The sequence below is a fragment of the Gossypium hirsutum genome, chromosome D02 (assembly GCF_007990345.1).
Source record: "Gossypium hirsutum isolate 1008001.06 chromosome D02, Gossypium_hirsutum_v2.1, whole genome shotgun sequence".
NCBI classification, from domain to species: domain Eukaryota; kingdom Viridiplantae; phylum Streptophyta; class Magnoliopsida; order Malvales; family Malvaceae; genus Gossypium; species Gossypium hirsutum.
Genome location: NC_053438.1, coordinates 52,883,604 through 52,902,040, shown reverse-complemented (window position 1 = coordinate 52,902,040; position 18,437 = coordinate 52,883,604). Strand labels below are relative to the sequence as shown.

The following is an 18,437-nucleotide window of genomic DNA, read 5'->3' as shown; positions in this document are numbered from 1 at the left end:
TCTCGGATGATCCACAAAAGTTTGACAATGTCCACAACATGAACAAAAGGGTAAAGACGACAAGAATTGGGTAGTTGAACATCGACAATTTATTGCATAATGGAACGCTGGTGTGAGAAGCGTCCTCAGATGTAGTGTTGTATGTTTAACTTCATGCCTTTGGTTGAGTACCAATATTGGTACATGGAGAACATGAAGCCATATATATTTGGTGTTCAGTGTATGGTAGTCCCACCACACTTGTACAAATAAGGGTCATGACTCAACCACGTCATCACTAAGCTCAATCATTTGGAGTAACACGACATGTCTCGGTGCCCGATCCTGAACCCCAGCATTTGGCCTCACAAACGTAATCATATCATTCAAAGATGGGCGACTACAGTTCTAGTCATCAACAACACCCATTATTGGGATCAATGTCGCCAACCTGTAGAACGTTGCTGAGAAAACAACTGAAATTAGCAAATGATGTGTATGCTTCAAGACGAAGTTAATCGCTTTTATGAGGTTGGTCGTTATATGACCATATCGATACCTATCATTGTAACATTGAGCCCATTTCCATGACTTTATGCTACCCAACCACTACGGGAAAGAAGTCGGTAACCCTACCATTTAAGCCTCAAGCCTCGCCAGCCTTTGTTTGAATCGATGTGGTTCTAGCTTGTACCCTACGTATGAATTTTGATATGCAAGTGTTTCAAAATATTTAATAAATTAGAAATATGATTAAAAATAAAATATTTACAATAAATTTAGAAACGAGATTAAAAATAAAATATCAGCAAATAAATTTAGAAATGATATTTTTTACCCATGTTCGCGACTTCTTTGCACCAGTCTTTATTTTTTTACTCCTTGTGGAAGTTTGCAGTGATGTGTCAGATGCAGTAAATGGACCTCTACGGAACCCCAGAACACCTAATTGCAGTAACTAGTTCCTTCTATATATTGGAGATAATGCAAATGTTTTCTAGCTTGACAACATGCATTTGTAAGTTCCTCAGGAATGATTCCCAAGATTCAAAGTTCTCGGACTCCACCATGGCGAAAGGAACCGAAAGTACGTTTCGATTATCATCTTGTACAATCGCAATCAGGAGTATTTGCTTATAATTACCATAAAGCTTGGTACCATCTACCTGCACCTATGGCTTGCAATGGGAGAAGGGCCTAACACAAGAATCGAACGTCCAAAACAATTAGTGGAAAACTCATCTCCCTACTTCTAGTTCATCGTCCAAGCCTTTGTAAGATAGTGTTTGCGAATAAATCACGATACTTGGCACATACTCATGTATTGCGACTATCCACCCTTGAAGTTCGTTTTATGACGCATCCCAGTCACCGTACAACTACTCCATCGCCATCTGTTTCGTCCACCATGCTTTTCTATAGGACATTCTGTAGTTGAATCGAGCTTGCATGTCGGCAATAAAAACTGATACAAGAATGGTGGGCATGTATTTTACCAGTGGCATGATACAATTTTTGATTGTCTTTGCATCTAGTTTGCGATGGTCTTATGTCATATGTGCAACCATGCATATATAGGGCCCTTCTAATTTTTTGATTGTCCACATAAACAATTAAATTTATGCATTTAAATCCTTTTAATCATATTTTATGAATTTACCCCTAAACTCTACCCTTTATGCAATTTAGTCCTTAAACCCAAAACTATCAAATTGAACACAATTAAGCTTAAATAAAGCTATCCGAATTTCCTATAATCCTTGAATAGCCCTTAAATTTCTAAATTTTACAATAATTCCATGAAATGTTACTAATTTAACAATTAAATCTTTAATCATCAAAATCACTAAAAACTACTTTACAAAATATTATTAATTAGCTATAAAGCTTACAAAGCTATCATAAAACTTCAAAAATCTCACAAATCCAATAATGGAAAATTTCAAAACGTTTAACAATTTCACAAATTACCACTCGAGTTAGCTAAATTAAGCTATAACGATCCTAAAAACATAAAATTTACTAAAAATGGTTTAAAATGTAACTTACATACACACCTAAAAACTTGGTTGAACCTTAAGCTTATACAATCATGATGTTTCAATGGTGGAAGGAAAATTTGGAGAATATGATGGTTTATTAATCTTTTGTTTACTTTTATTTTTTATTAAATTACTAATTTGTCTTTTATTAAACTTATATAATAGCAAATGTGCTTACCCATAACCATTCTCTATAATTAGTGATGGTCTAATTACCATTTAAGGCCACCAAATCAAGTTTCTAAAGTTATTGAACCCATTTTACTAATACCAATAAACTTTCTCAACTTTTACGATTTAATCCTTTTTACTTAATTAACTATCTAAACATTAAAATTTCTTTACCAATTAACTATCTATAAATATTAAATAAATAATAAATCATTAGCTTACTAGTCAAAATTGTGGTCACAAAATCACCATTCCTGACGCCAGTAAAAAATGGGATGTTACAGATATCTTTCAGACCTCATCCAAATTGAGGTCACTAAATTCTTCAAGATCATAATGTTGGATTGCCAGTACGCCCTATGGCACAATGGAAAAATTATTTTGGTGATCGTCAACCACAGATCCATGTATGAATAATGAAGCAGGTTGAAATAGAGTTGAAGATATACCTTTTAAAGCTGAAGAATGGTGAATAATGTTGTTGGTTGGATTCCTTTGCACGATGCCAATCCTAGTGGCAACAAAGTGTCTCGAGCTCTACGTAGCTCACCCAGTCAAGCACGAACAGAAAAACTCCTCTTGAACTTTTCAAAGAGTACCCAAACTTTTTGGTTGTTAGACCTAGTTTGATTTTTCTTACTCTCTTCTACATAATTTGGGATTGTATTCCCTTTATTAATATCATGTATATTAATAATGAAATAATTCCCCTTTTACTTTTCAGAGAAAATCATGGAAGATATTGAAATTTATTCTTTCAAAATGAATATTAACTTCCATAAATATTAACTCTAGAAGGATGTTGCAAATCATATCCGCCAAGTAATTCCATCCACCAGGCTATTTTGTATGCCATACGATACTATTCGCCAAGAAAAACTGTCCGCCGGGCTATTTTGGCCACCAGGTGATACTTATCCACCAAGGATAAGAATTTGCCATAATTGTATATAGGAGGGTATACACCCATTCTATTGGCATGAAGTCTATTCGCTTTAACCATAGGGTGTGACCCTGTAGGTTCTTGTAAGGTTAGTAGTAATACTAGAACATTTCAAATGTTACAAGCAATGAGTGGCATCTAGCAATGCACCATTGCTACCCAACTTACAAGAAGTCGTACTTCAACATAAACTTTATATAATAAACTTTTCATGTATCATATCCTTTTATCTTTTTTATCTAGATTGGACACAAATCTTGGTATAGTCACACTTGTATAGTCAAATATCATATTTCTTGATAATCTGAGTAGATTATGTTAAACAAATAAGTGTGATATCTCATATCAACTTAATTGAGCATGACCATGCATTTCTATTCTTACTCCATCAAGTGACCCAAGATATTACACTAATTATGTAGGAGGGATAAATCATATCCTGATAAATCAAATCCTACTACATGGATTATGGTATACCCAACATTAGTCTTTATAGTTCAACCTGTTACGGTAGATGTTTGACTAAATCAAAATATACAACTCACGATGTTCGGACAATGATGATCTCAAGTATGAGGATCATATACATAGTTATCACTATGAGTAATATTTGTGACTATTACATAATAATCTAAGAAACATACCCATGGCGGGTTAGTCCAATATGTTGTTCTCTAACACATGCTCATGTATTAATTTTGATATCCCTATGTTAACGAAAACACTTTGTCATCAATCAACTACACATTAGTCTCAATGCATTATTATTGTCCAAGCCCCGAATAATACTTAAATAAGAACCTTTTAAAAATAATCATATTATTCTTAGGACTTTATTATTAATCAATTTATTTATACACAAAGAAAAAGAAACAAAAATAACAATGGAATTGCCTTATACTAATAAACAAGGTAAAACAAGTATATAATTACAACCATTTAATGATTGGTCCTTGGGCATACTCTAACAATTTATAGGAAAAATCTTCATTTTTAAACCCTTCATCACCATCTTCTATCAATACCTCTAGATGTATCTCTAGACTGGGACCCGGGATGGGTTGTTATACGAACAACCACCGTAGTTTAGATTTTTAGACGTTTGCAATGTCCCTCCATAGCTCGACTGATCTTCCCAATAGACATTAAGATCAAAGTTAAATCTGTGATGTTGACTTTCTTGAGGGACAATTTGAACAAGTTCGTGATCGGTTGACGCTACAAATAACTCAACCGGTCAGGGGTTCTCAATCTCAGGTGGGAAATAAATTGCGAACATTGTAGCCAAAGCATCATCATCTACAAGTTCCATATTTGAGAACTTAAACGAATTTGTTGAAAATGAAAATTTGTAGAACAATCTTGACATATGCTTCCCACAATGGGTAACTATCTTTGCACTTGTAACAACCTAATTTCAATGGTGTCGAAAACAATGATTTTGGGACCACAAATCCGACGAATAAATCTGTAATAATTAGTATTTAAATTATATGATTCAATTATAATTTATAATATATTTTGATTTGATAAAATTTTAGTAAATTGAATAAATGACTAGTATAGGTGGTTGTCCCGAAAGTCAAGTAGTTTTGAAAAATGAGGTATCGGAACCTCATTTTCTACAAAAAAAATTTAAATATTTTATTAAATATTTATGGAGTTACTATTTTGGTATGTGAAGGTTTGATTCAGAAATTTTATTGTTTAATTGGTTAATTAAAGAAAAAGGACTAAACCATAAAAATTGGAAAAATTCATCACTATTAATTTTTAAGTACTAAATTGATTTAAAAGTATTAATGGTTGGATTTAAATGGAAAATAAGACATTATTAAAACTAGTGGTCGATTTTACAACTTTAATTAAGTTATAGTTAAAATGTTTATTATTTTAATGTTTAAGTTATAATAACAAAACAAAAAGGTAAATCAAACTTCATCTACTTCATTCTTTCATTCTCCTAGCCGAATCACCATTTTAAAAGACTTGGAAGCTTCGTCCAACGTTTGGTTTATGCATGTAAGTGCAAATTTATCCTGTTTCTTATAATTTTATGTTTTTATGAACGTTGTAGCTAGGTCCAACTAACCCTTACCTTCGCTTTCGAAACTGTTAAAGATTTTAAAATTTTCCATTGATGAATCTTAAATGTTTTTTTTTATATAGAAAATGGTTTAGTTGGAAGCTTGATAATGAGTTTGGACTAGTTTGTAAAGTGATTTTGTTTAGTTTTTAAGTTTAAGAATTAAATTGTTAATTTGTTAAGTTCTTAAATTTGGCATGTTTTCCTTGTAAAATTTCAGAATTAGAGGGCTGATTTGGAATGCAATTAAATTCGGCTCAATAGGTATAAAGATTAATTGTGAAAATAAGCTTATTTCGATTTTAGGAACTAAATCGAATAATGTGTAAAAGTTTGGGGCAATTGTGAAAATTTATATATTGGAAGACATAAGCACTAAATTAAATTAATTGTGAAGTTGAAGCTGATAATTGAAATAAAATTTACTTTATAAATCAAGAACAAGTAGATAATCATGGAAAAGGGAAAGTTGCTGATTAGTCCTTAAATTCTGCTATCTCTGCAATTTAGCATTAGTAAGTAATTTGCAAAAATTATTAACTTGTGATTTATGATTTATTGAATATATATTTAATAAAATAATCATAATGATTATTCAAGGTGAGTAATGAAATTGTATTATAAGATATTATGCAATTTTGTATATCGAGCCCGGATGAACATAGGATAGGATACAATTGGCATGTCAATAGATTATTTTGCGCGCTATATGGGATTGACTTGTGTTGAGATGATGATTCCTGACTTGTTACTGTCCACTAAATATACTGGAATCTAACATTTGTTGCGGACTACCGTGTTATATTTATAGTGATTTGGCGTGTTACTAGAGGCGGATGTAAAGTCTTCGGGTTTGGCACTTGGTGTCCAAGCGTGTTTCTAGACAGATGTTAGCCTACGGGCTATGCACTTGGTGCCAAGGCCTGTTCTTCACTGGTTTGTCTTGTATGAGATTTCTGGCGTGTTTTGGGTGGATAACTACGTATCCATATCCGTTTGTATTGTTCATCGGGCTGAATTTTTAATGGTTAAATGACTTAATGATGATATGTAACTAATATTTAGTTATATTTTCTTGTGAAAGATTTGTACATGTGTTCATGATTTCCAATATTATATCGTGACTTGATAATGGTTGATACTTAATAAATGAGGTGATTAAATAACTTGTATTTACGAAACTCACCTATTGAATGGTTGTGATTGACATAGTTAATGTTAGCTATTTTTTTTGCTATTTATAAAACGGTGATTCTAAGGTAAGTTATAACATTTCAACCTATGAACTTACTAAGCTCGTAAAAGTTTACTCACTTCATTTTCCTGTTTCCTTGTAGATAACATTTTGTGGAATTGGGTAATTGGATCAACGCGAATATCACACTATCCAGACTCCTTTTGGTAGATTTTGAAAACATTTATTTTTGGGATATGTGACATGTAATAAGAGTATCTTGTATATGTTTTAAGTACTTACTACAAATGGTATGTTCTATATTTGTACAATGAATGTATGCTTTCGGTTAATAATATGCTTGTTCATGGTATAAAAATTCAATTATGGCGTGGAACTTTTCATGTAATAGGTGTGTTTTGTATTTAAGTTGAGTACATATTTCTCTGTGTTCATATTTGGGTGATGTAAAGATGTTTAAGCTTGGTTTTAGACCACTTATGTTTATGCCTTTTGTGTTGGAATGAAGTGTGCATACAACCTTGGGTTTGGTTAGTTGATATAAATAATTTGGAAATGTTTACATTGTGGTAGGATTGAATATGAATAGGTAAAATAACATGGTAAGTTGGTATGTGTTTTTATGTATGAACTCATAGGTTATAATGTAACTTATTTGATATGATTTGTGGATAAGTTTGTTAATTGAATTGTGGTGTCAATACAGACACATTAGGTAGGCACTTAAGTTAGATGATTTTGGCATGTTTTGGGCTTGTTCAAGTGTGTTTTGAATATGTTTAATTGTTGGTAAATAAGTTGTTTGATGTTCAAGTAAGCACGTTTTCGTAAACTTGCATTTGAAGGAAAAATTAGGGGCACACGGCTTGGGACATGGGCTGTCACACGGCCATTTGTTGCACATGGTCGTTTTACATAGTCGTGTGTTTCAAGTCAATGTGTCACACAGTCTGGGACACGTCCTCTAACACGGCCGTGTGACCCCTGTTTTCAAAATTTTTGAATTTTCTTAAAACTTTCAATTTTGTTTCAAATTAGTCCTTAATTGTTCCTAAATCATTTTTTAAAAGCCCTGTATGTCCGATTTAACGTCAATAATCGTATTTATGTTATGAATAACATTTGAATTTGATTTTTGTTATTTAATTTGATATTTGAATAGTTAAATGTTAGTAATTGTTGTGGTGTGTGTTGTAATACTCTAACCCTAACCCAGCGACGAAGATGGGTTAGGGGTGTTACAACATTCATCTTCCATTTAAGTTCCGCCAGCATTACATGCTTATTGAATCTCATTCTCATTTTTTTGTGACTCTGAAATACACAACCTTCTTCAGTTGTATTTATCATTTCTCCATTGAAATGACACTAACATTTGGTTATTCATCTTCAACAAAATTTGGTTCCTGAACAAAACACTGATATTTCTTTGTTTTTTCTTTCTCTTAAACTATTAAAGCAAAAAAAAAAAAACCTGAACCAAAACATAAAAAAAATCAATATATAGCCTATTGTGCAGGCAACAAAAATAGTCGGCACCCAAAAAAAAAATTCTTTTTTTTCAAAAATAGGTGCCGACAGATGGAAGGCCGATACCAAAAATATATATTATTGACAAAATACAAGTGTCGGCAACTAAAAGGTTGGCACAAATATTTATTTTTTAAAAAATATTTTCCCAGCAAAAAATAACCGATGCCGGCAAAGGGAAGGCCAACACCAAAAATAAATTATTTTCTTACCCGGGTCTCGGTCTTGAGAAACACGGGACCAATTTTTTTTTTACGTACCACGGGTGCCAACACTAAAAAATACCGAAAAATATTTGAATTTTTTTCGGTGCCAACCATGTAGACACTACACCTAATCAAAAATATTTTTTTTCAAACCGAGAAATACCCGTATTTTTCAAAAAGTAGACCCAAAAATACAAACAGGTATCGGCCATTGCAATGTCGGCACCAAAAAAAATATTTTTTTAAACCCCAACCCAATCAGCAAGCAATCATTACACGGTGATTGACTTTGGTGCCAGCCACCGAAATGCCAGTATCGCTCGACACTATAGATTTCATGTAATTTTCATTATAGTTTTTCAACCTCGATTATTTTTGTAAATATTTATATTTTTTGAATTATTTAAGTAAAAAAGCCCAGCACTAATTAGCCCAACCAGAGTAATTACTCTGACAGGCAGGTAGTAAATTCAAAGAAGCAAATGAAACTTGGAAAGGAAGTGGGAACTGTGGCAAAATACGTACCACAGAAAACGAGTTTGAATGTTCAAAACTGACAAAACCATCCAATTCAACATATATGATTTTTCATTATGTTTGCATTATTTTCAATGAATTAAGCGAAATTCTTTTCCGAAATTTTGTTTGATAGGTAGACATTGACTTGGATTAGTCAAAAAGATAACCCGAAAACCAAGCTTCCTAGCATGGATTGAATCTTTTTGCTTTAATGGGCGCTCTTGAATCTTTCTCCCACTCCAGGCAAGGAAACCAAAACACAAATACTCCCATCTCTGTCGAAACATATCTGGAATACTAAGTTCCCACTTCTTTTTTCTCGATTTTGGTTCCTTGAAATTATAGAATCTCAAAATGTGGATTAAACTTAAAGCTCTTTCTTCAATTCTCTCCCATCTGCTTATCGGCATTGCTCTCGTTGACGCTAACCTACGATGCTATGACACTGGTAATTTCACCCTTAATAGTACATATGGCAAAAACAGAGACCTTATTCTCGCTTCTCTCCTACCTAATGTCTCTGCAAATGGTGGTTTCTTTACTGCCAGTATCGGCCAAGACTCCAACAAAATTTACGCTCTTGGTATGTGCAGAGGAGACTCTACTCCGAACGGTTGTTATACATGTCTCAATGCCTCAATCCAGGATCTCATAGCTAGCTGTCCCAACCGAAAAGAAGCCCTTTCATGGGGAGGTGATCCTCCTTGTCTTGCACGCTATGCAAACCGCCCCTTTTTCGGAATCCTGGAGCTACAACCCACTGATGCAGGCTATAATACGGCGGACATCACTTCCAACTTAACTCAATTTGATACTATTTGGGAGAGTTTGATGGACAGAGTGGTGAGCAAGGCTTCCAGCGGGTCTTCTACTAAGTATGCAACCGGGGAAGCAGATTTTACAGCATTCCAAACGATACATGCACTTATGCAGTGCACTCCAGATTTATCACACAAGGACTGTGATTCCTGCCTAAGGCAATCCGTGAGTAACTATGAAAGCTGTTGCCGTGGAAAGCAGGGAGGTTATGTTCAGAAGCCTAACTGTTGGTTCAGATGGGATTTGTATCCTTTCTACAAACGCAATGCTTCTACTGCTGCATCCTTATCTCCTCCACCCTCTCCTGCTAGTCCTCCGCCACTGTCAGTGAACTCTACAAGCAAAAAAGGTAACTACCGATCTGCTAGATGGCATGCTGGTTTCAGGAAGACATTGATGTAAATGAAAAGTTGTTGCTTGTGCAGGGGACGGAGGCAGCCATTCATCCCATACCATTGCCATTATAATTGTTCCAATAGTCATCTTGGTGGCAGTACTTATCATACTTGCAGTTGCTGTTCTCCTTAAAAGGATAAAAAAAACAAAGCGGGATGATCAAAGTAAGTTGGTCTTTGATTTTATTTTCTTTGGTCCTAACTTGACTACTTCGCAAAAAATCGACCCCTTGCCATGTTTATGCATTGTTTCGTACTTCTTTAGAAACCATATACCGAGTATGTAAATCTAGAAACAAAAAAAGAAAAAAAAAATCAAGATGTGGTTAGCATTAAGTAGCTTTGATGCTTTCCTCTCCTATTCATTTGTTAAAACTTAATTGATTCTTTGTTATGCTGCAGATAACAAGATCCGTGGGGAAGCATTGCAGTTTGACTTTAATGCTGTACGAGTTGCAACAGACAACTTCTCAGACGCCAACTTGCTTGGACGAGGGGGATTTGGTTCTGTTTATAAGGTAATTCATGATTTGGCCTCTGAAAATTTCCAATATCTCAATGAAGGAAAAAAAAATAGAGAATGATTGAATTTATGAAATTGAAGCCTCCAGTTTGATGGCTTCCAAGAAATACTAGGAAATAAACTTTGGTGTTTTCCATCATTCTTCTTTGTTCCAAATACCACCAGGGTCAGCTTGAAGACGGACGAAAAGTAGCTGTAAAGAGGCTGTCTGAAAGTTCGGGACAAGGAGAACAAGAATTCAAGAATGAAGTGATGTTATTGGCAAAGCTTCAACACAGGAATTTGGTTAGGCTTCTTGGTTTAAGCTTTGAACAAAAGGAAAGGATTCTCATCTACGAGTTTCTGCCTAACTCAAGCCTTGATAACTTTATATTCGGTGGGATATCGATCCTTTCAAACTATACCTATTGAATTCTTGTTGATTTATTAGGTTGCGTGTCTTGGCAGAATACAGTTCAAGTTGTGTTATATTGGTGAAAAGTTTCAGAACTCTGGTTTTTACTATTCTGTTCATGACTAATCACGAGTATAAACATTTTGAATTCTGAATATGCATTTAAGTCGTAGAATTTTTCTAATTTTGTAGATCCAGTAAAGCGTTCACTACTAAATTGGGAGAAGAGGTACAAAATTATAGAGGGAATAGCTAAGGGACTTCTTTATCTTCATGAAGATTCTCAATACCGAATCATCCATCGTGACTTAAAACCAGCCAACATATTGTTAGATGAAGAGATGAATCCTAAAATCTCAGATTTTGGAATGGCGAAATTGTTTACGGTTGATCAAACTCGAGCTGACACAAGCAAAGTCGTTGGGACCTAGTAAGCATTAAGAAGGATCTGTTTGTATATGTTATTTGTTAACTTTGTGATATCTAAAACTCAAAGATCCTAAGCATTAGCACTTCTTCTAGAGGATGTTTTAGCTACCATTTAAATTCATTCATTAAGATTTATTTATCTACAGTGGATACATGGCTCCTGAGTATGCATGGCATGGACAATATTCAGTTAAATCCGATGTTTACAGCTTTGGAGTATTGGTTTTGGAAATCATTAGTGGTAAAAAAATCAGTAGCTTCTCCAACCAAGAAGTGGGAGACTCTCTTCTAACCCATGTAAGCTGCATACTGTGGTTATCGTATTACTGGATTAGAATTTGCTAAAACACAATGTAAGTTCACATTCCTCGAGTTTTGCAGGCATGGAGAAACTGGAGAGAAGGAACTCCTTTGGAAGTAGTAGATCCAATCCTGAGGGATGGCTCCAGAAGTGAAATAATGAGATGTATCCATCTTGGGTTGCTTTGTGTTCAAGACAATATTGATTCTAGACCAACCATGGCCTCTGTCGTTCTCATGCTTAGTAGCTATTCCATATCACTGCCAGTGCCATCAAGACCTGCATTTTCCATGCATTCCACCATGGAGACAGAAACGAAGTCTCAGTCATCATCACTCTCCAATCAATCTAAACGAGAAAACATTCAAGTGTCAGTCAACGAGGCTTCAATTTCTGAACTAGATCCTCGGTGAAGTTCGAAGATGGTGCCTAGTACTTGCATTGCTTAGTTTCTGTATCTTTGTCTAGATACTCAATTCTTCTTTGGTATAAATAAAAGTAGTAATAATTAACAAAGAAGCTTCAAATTAGAACCTTTCCATAGAATTTATGGAAGAACAGTTTATATCAATTTTCTTTTCAAAAGAATGGACTCAACTTGCTACCGAGGGTAAAATTCGGTGATAGATACATCATTTGTTGAGCACTGGAACTTCCTTGTTGATCGATCCAATCCCATCTCTTCTCCTGAGGTGCTTCCTCTTGTCTTTGTTCCGAAAAAGAAGGCAGGGTGTTGCGGTGGTGGTGAAGTAATACCAGAACTGCTAAGCATGGGAACAATTCTAGCCATCGTCGGCCTTGACTTTGGATTTTGTTGGACGCACAGCAAACCAATCTGAATGCACCTAATGACTTCATCACTCACATAAGAATCTCTTAAAGTCGGATCCATTATCTCCAGCGGCCTCCTCTCTGTCCAATATCTCCAAGCCTGTAATGATCCCAACATTGGTGCTTTATCACTTCATAGGAAATTATATGATGAAATTGAAATTTCATGTTGGACCTACATAGCTCAGAAGGCTCTCAGTACTTTCAGGATTATAGAAACTGGTGTTCGTTTTGCCACCAACAATTTCAAGTGTCAACACGCCATAGCTATACACATCGGATTTGAAAGAGAATATCCCATGCAATGCATATTCTGGAGCAATATAACCACTAAGATGAGGGGTATTTGTTAGTATGCTTATGTTGACTAAAACAGGAAATTTTATGGAATTTTCCCGAAACATAGACCTTATTTATCAGTTGTTGAAATAAAGATTATGGGATGGGAAACTTACTATGTCCCAACAATCTTCTTGGTATATTCGAGGTTGTGGTTTTCTTCAACAATTCTAGCCATTCCAAAATCTGATATTTTGGGATTCATATCCTCATCCAACAAGATATTGCTTGGTTTGAGATCACGATGTACAATCTTGAGCCTTGATCTGTATGAAGATATAGAAGTCCACGAACGGTTCCTTTAACTATCTTGAGACGTGTTGGCCAATCTAATTGTTTCTGCTTCTCAGTATCTGCATACAAGACGGCATCAAGACTATGGAACTGACAGAATCTAGATCAAATGTTGTTCAAAATAAGAAATACCAATGTCCATAAGTAACAGTTTAATCCATAACATATATGTATCTTTTGGTGAAAGCTTTAAGTTGAAGAGGGGCAGACCAAAGAGGAAGCAGTCTAGGCTTTTGTTGGGGACAAACTCATAGATGAGCATCCTCTCTTCTCTTTCAACGCAAAATCCCAACAGCCTCACAAGATTCCGGTGCTGAAGCTTGGCTACCAACGCAACCTCATTCTTGAATTCCTCTGCAGCTTGTTTAGAACTTCTTGATAGCCTTTTCACTGCAATTTGTTGTCCATTTGAAAGTGTACCCTGATTGAATACCACAGGCATTCCTCAATAGTCCAAATTGCTGCATGGTTAATGGATTTAGACAAATCTACAATTGTACTACCAACTTGTACCTTATACACACTGCCAAATCCACCCACACCAATCATGTTTGCGTCAGAGAAATTGTCTGTAGCTGCTTCAATTGTGCTCATGTCATATTGTAAAGAATTCATGGTTCTAGCCTTGCTTTTATCTACAGACGATTGATATGACATTAATTACAGGGTAATTTTATATGAAAAAAATAGAAAAAGCAAATATGAATTGTTAACCATATGCTAACATATAAGACAACGGCCACAGTACCCTTCTGGTCCTTTAGCAAATAGGGTTTCATCCTTGCTTTCCTTCTTAGAATGCAATAACAAATTGTTGACAAAAGCACTAAGAAACCAACCGTTGGAACAATAATGTAAATAATTGTCTGTGATGAGCTCTTCCCTTTCCTGAATCTCTTGGCGGCAGAGGAGATGGCTTGGACCTGGATACTTCCCTACAGTTTTGTTATAAAATGGGGTTAATCCATATTGAACATTGCAGCTAGGCAGCAATGAACTTGCTCGAGTTGCTTTCTCTTTTTGACGACAACAATCTGAGAATTCTGTAATAGCACTCTCAAGACATAAATTGCAAGCCACGTCGGAAATATCCGGCGTGCACTGTGCATGGCTGTACAGCTTTTGAGACCCGCTAAGATTCGCCTCTTTGGTCGCAAACTTTTTAGCACCCATTGGAGCATCGGCTGCCTCGCTCGCTACATCTTTCACCAAAGACGCCACTATGTCAACGAAGTCTTCCTCTTCCGTGAAAGTGTCGTTATCCCATACAGTCCCACCAGGCCTGGTTTCCATCGTCGAAAAGATAGATTCATTCGAGTAACGTAGCATGCACTTATCGTACCAAATCAAAGAGTTTTTCTCCACGGGACAAAGACTAGTAGCATTCCTGGCAGCTGCAGCCACACAGTCTCGGCAAACATCCGGTGTAACATCCCCTCGACAAAGGAAGAGACCGTAGATTCTGTCGGGTGGTTGTTGCCCCACCGTGGTGTTGTAGAAACCGTCGATCCGGTTGGCGTTGGAGGTAAGAAAAGAGAGGAGGAGATTGAGATTGGTTCCATAAGTGCTGTTTGTTGTGGAAGTGGTATCTTTGTCATAACATAACTTGTATAAGAAACTTGGGTTGGCTTCGGCTGCGAGATCAAAGATGTAAAAAACCAAAAGCACAGAGGAAATGAGGTTGAAGGAAGGCATCAATCACGATCAAAGCTTTCTTCTTCTTAGTTTGAAGATGGGGTGAAGGCGATTCAGCTATTTTGATTGACATTTCTGTTTCTTCTTTCTCCTTTTACCAAGTTTAGATTTTAATAATCCATTGTGGACGAAAGTCAAAATGGTTAAGACAACCTTACCTTGGGTTTACAGAGAGTTTTAAGTATATACTAATTCAAAGCAAAGCAATGAGTATTAAAGTTGTTAATGATAAAAGGATAATTTATTTGTAATTTTTATTTAAATTTGATTTGAATAAATTCTTTTAATATAAATAAATTAATTATTTAGGTACAAGAACTGATTATCTTATCTATAAAAATAATATCAATGATATGATTATCTTATGTTGAAAATTAATATTTTATGGGTAAACTATAAAAATACCAGTTAACAATACTTTTTGTTTTATTTTAATCACCTAACTATTAATTTTTTATTTAATCACTAAATTTTTTGAAATTAAATATTTTAATCCTTCTAACATGATGTGAGGTTTTCTTTATTGGTCTAGTAACAAAATTAGCCTTATAGTATTTACACATTCTATCAATTTGATCCAAAATATAAAAAAATCAACAAATTTAGCCTTCAATATTTACAAAATTTCATTTTAGTTCTAATTTTAAAAAATAAATAAATTTTTTGTTAACATTTACAAAATCTATCAATTTAGTCCGAACTCTAAAAATTAAAAAATATTTAAAAAAAGGTTTATTTTTTAGCCATTTATAACCTATTGGCTAACATATGTAAGGTATTAAAAAAAAAAGAAAAAAAGAGTATCCTCTTTTAAATCACTTGCAACCAAAATTTTTTACTATAACTTTGGATTCACATTAGACCAAACCAATTGATTTGGAATAATTGGCTACATTACTACCCAATTAGATAATATTTTTAATGCCTTTTTTTTTTTTGAAACTTGAATTTTTTTGTGTTTTATCCCAATTTTTTAAAATATTTTACATGGGTTAGCCATAGGTATGGAAAAAATTCCTGAATTCAATGGGTTCTAAGTTGATTCGACTCAATAGGGTCAAGTTTTTTTATTGAATTATGAGTTTGAGGTGGGGCAGGTTTATTTTTAAAAATAGTGGGGTCGAGTCAGAGTCGAGTTTAGAATAAAACCACCCTACCCCTACCTTGAGATATTTATGAAATTGCCCTTTACACATATTTAATGTTATTTAAATTAAAAAAATTCTAAAATTTATCACTAATAATTTTATTCTACCTCCTCTATATTAGTTCCCTTTCACCCTCCCCATTTCCTATGTTCTTAATTTAATAATTTATTAAAGGAACATTTGATCCTTGTTTTTTCTTGTGTATTGTACACACAATATTTGTGTAAATATACATTAACACACAACTCTAGAGATAAATATAAATTTAATTAATCATATTTTTACAAAAAATATATATATTTGTGTAAATCTTTCATTTTTAAATGGATAAACTACCAAAATAGTTATTTTTGTTTGCCTCAGGTTACATTTTAATCACTTGTGTTTGAAATGTTACATTTTAGTCACTTACGTTATCGTATTGTAACATTTTAGTTACTAAACCATTAATTGTCATTAACGGTGTAACGGAAAGCTATCATGGCATGTTAAATCATCATTTCAAACGAAAATTTTAGGTTAAATTCTATAACTGGTTTCTATACTTTTTCATTTTGGCAATTAAATTTTTTTTCTTTTATGTTCTTTTAACTTTCATTTTTTTCTTTATTTTCCATTCTCTTTGCTTCTCCCAATGTTTCCCTCCCATCTTCATTTCTTTTAATGTAGTTTTTCTATATTTTTTATTTGTTAAAACTAGTCCATTAGCTTACCTCATTTGAAAAAATTAAATTGTTCCAAAAAAAAGTATAGGGACTAGTTTTAACAAATGGAAAATATAGAAAAACTATGTTAAAAGAAATGGAGAATGGAGGAAAACAAAGGGAGAAGCAGAAGAGAATGGAAAAAAAAGGGAAAGTTAAAAGAACATAAAAGAAAATTTTAAATTGCTCAAACGAAAAAATATGGAGATCGATTGTATAAATTAACCTAAAATTTTTGTTTGAAATTATGATTTAACGTACCACGTCAGATTATCGTTACACGGTTAACGACAATTAATGGCTCGGTGACTAAAATGTTACAATACAATAACATAAGTGACTAAAACGTAACATTCCAAATATAAGTGACTAAAATGTAACCTGAGGTAAACAAAAGTGGCTATTTTGGTTGCTTACCCTTTTTAAAAAAAATTAATTAATTACATTTTCACAAAAAATAAAATAACTTAATTAAACTCAGGTTGAGCCATATCAAAGTTGAGTATGCTATTAATTTTTGGGTTTGGGCCTGAGTTCAGACCTGGTTAATTTTTTTTAAAGTTGGGGGTGGATCAAGCTCGAGGCATAGCGATAGAGCATTAGATCGGGATGAGGCAGGCAAAAAACAATCCCATTGTCATCATAGTTAGTCAGTAGGTTATAAAGAGCTAAAAATAATTTTTTAAAAAAATAATTTTAAAATTTTAGAGTTAAAGACTAAATTGATAGATTTTGTAAATGTTAAGGGTAAAATTTATTGAACTTTTAGAAGTAGAACTAAAATGACAAATTTTGTAAGCATTGAGAGCTAAATTTGTTTAATTATCTATATTTAGGATTAAATTGATAGAATCTGTAAACATTAAAGGGCTAATTTTATTATTAAACCAATAAAATAGCTCACATCTACTTAGAGATACTAAAATATTTAATTTCGAAAATTTTAATTACCCATAAAAAATTATGTTTCATAACATTATTTAATAGAAAATTATAACAATAAATTAATTTACATCTTTCGAAATATATAAGTGTTAATTTATCTCTTTTTTTAGTAAAAAAAACAGTAATACAACCTGCACCTAAGGAAAGGGCTTTCTAGGTACTTTAACCCAATTTCTTCATGAAACTAGCACGGCATCTACCACATACGTACTTTACCTTTTGTGATTGTGGAGTTTTGGCCCATACTGCAAGTAAAGAAATGGGAACAGAAACCGAATGAATCCAAAAATAGAAGTGGGAACTTTTAATCTATATTTTACTTGGCAGAGAGGAGTGTTTTCTTTGTGGTTTTTGTTTCCTTGCCTTAAGTTGTCAAGAGCGCCCATTAAGGCAAAAGTCATTGGAAACCTTATTCTTTCATTCCTGAGTCTCAATTGTCTAATTAGTAGTAGTCTTCTTTTGGATTCCTTAACAAGCCTGCCATTGGTTAGAACATATAGATACTTTCATCTATCTTCCTAAAGGAGATTGTCTACTAACTAGACCTGTCTCTCTTAGACAGCTGAGACTGAGGAATTAAAAACCAAGTTTCCTATGACTTTTGACTTCTACTCGAGGCAATGAAACTCCCATCTCATCTCAGCCATGAAAAACCTAGATTTAAAGTTCCCACATGTTTCTTTTAGGTTTCGTTTCTTTCAAATCATACAACCTCAAAATGTGGGTTCAACTTACAGCTCTTTCTTTAATTCTCTCCTATCTCCTCATCGGCATCACTCTTGTTGAGGCTCTCCTAAAATGTTATGACATTGTTAATTTCTCTACGAATAGCGAATATGGTAAAAATCGGGACCTTATTCTTGCTTCTCTCCCATCTAATGTCTCTACAAAAGGTGGTTTCCTTACTACCAGTATTGGCCAAAACTCCAACGAAGTTTACACTCTTGCT

General features: G+C 33.9%; 1 protein-coding gene and 1 pseudogene across 1 annotated transcript; one reads left to right on the top strand and one right to left on the bottom strand.

The window, feature by feature from the left end:
• The first annotated feature begins 8,732 nt into the window (after positions 1 to 8,732).
• Positions 8,733 to 12,158, top strand: LOC107901742 (putative receptor-like protein kinase At4g00960). Its single transcript, XM_016827850.2, has 7 exons — positions 8,733 to 9,839; positions 9,916 to 10,050; positions 10,288 to 10,403; positions 10,574 to 10,784; positions 10,995 to 11,232; positions 11,378 to 11,528; positions 11,613 to 12,158. The coding sequence occupies exons 1-7, from the start codon at positions 9,026 to 9,028 to the stop codon at positions 11,943 to 11,945; spliced, it is 1,998 nt and encodes a 665-aa protein (XP_016683339.1). The 5' UTR covers positions 8,733 to 9,025; the 3' UTR covers positions 11,946 to 12,158.
• LOC107901741 (putative receptor-like protein kinase At4g00960) lies at positions 12,134 to 14,780 on the bottom strand (annotated as a pseudogene).
• Positions 14,781 to 18,437: the final 3,657 nt, after the last annotated feature.

Excerpts from the sequence above, each read along its gene's own strand:
- LOC107901742 (XM_016827850.2), top strand. The coding sequence starts at position 9,026 with ATGTGGATTAAACTTAAAGCTCTTTCTTCAATTCTCTCCCATCTGCTT. Across the intron at positions 9,840-9,915 it reads GAACTCTACAAGCAAAAAAG|GGGACGGAGGCAGCCATTCA; the intron begins GTAACTACCGAT and ends TTGCTTGTGCAG. Across the intron at positions 10,051-10,287 it reads AACAAAGCGGGATGATCAAA|ATAACAAGATCCGTGGGGAA; the intron begins GTAAGTTGGTCT and ends GTTATGCTGCAG.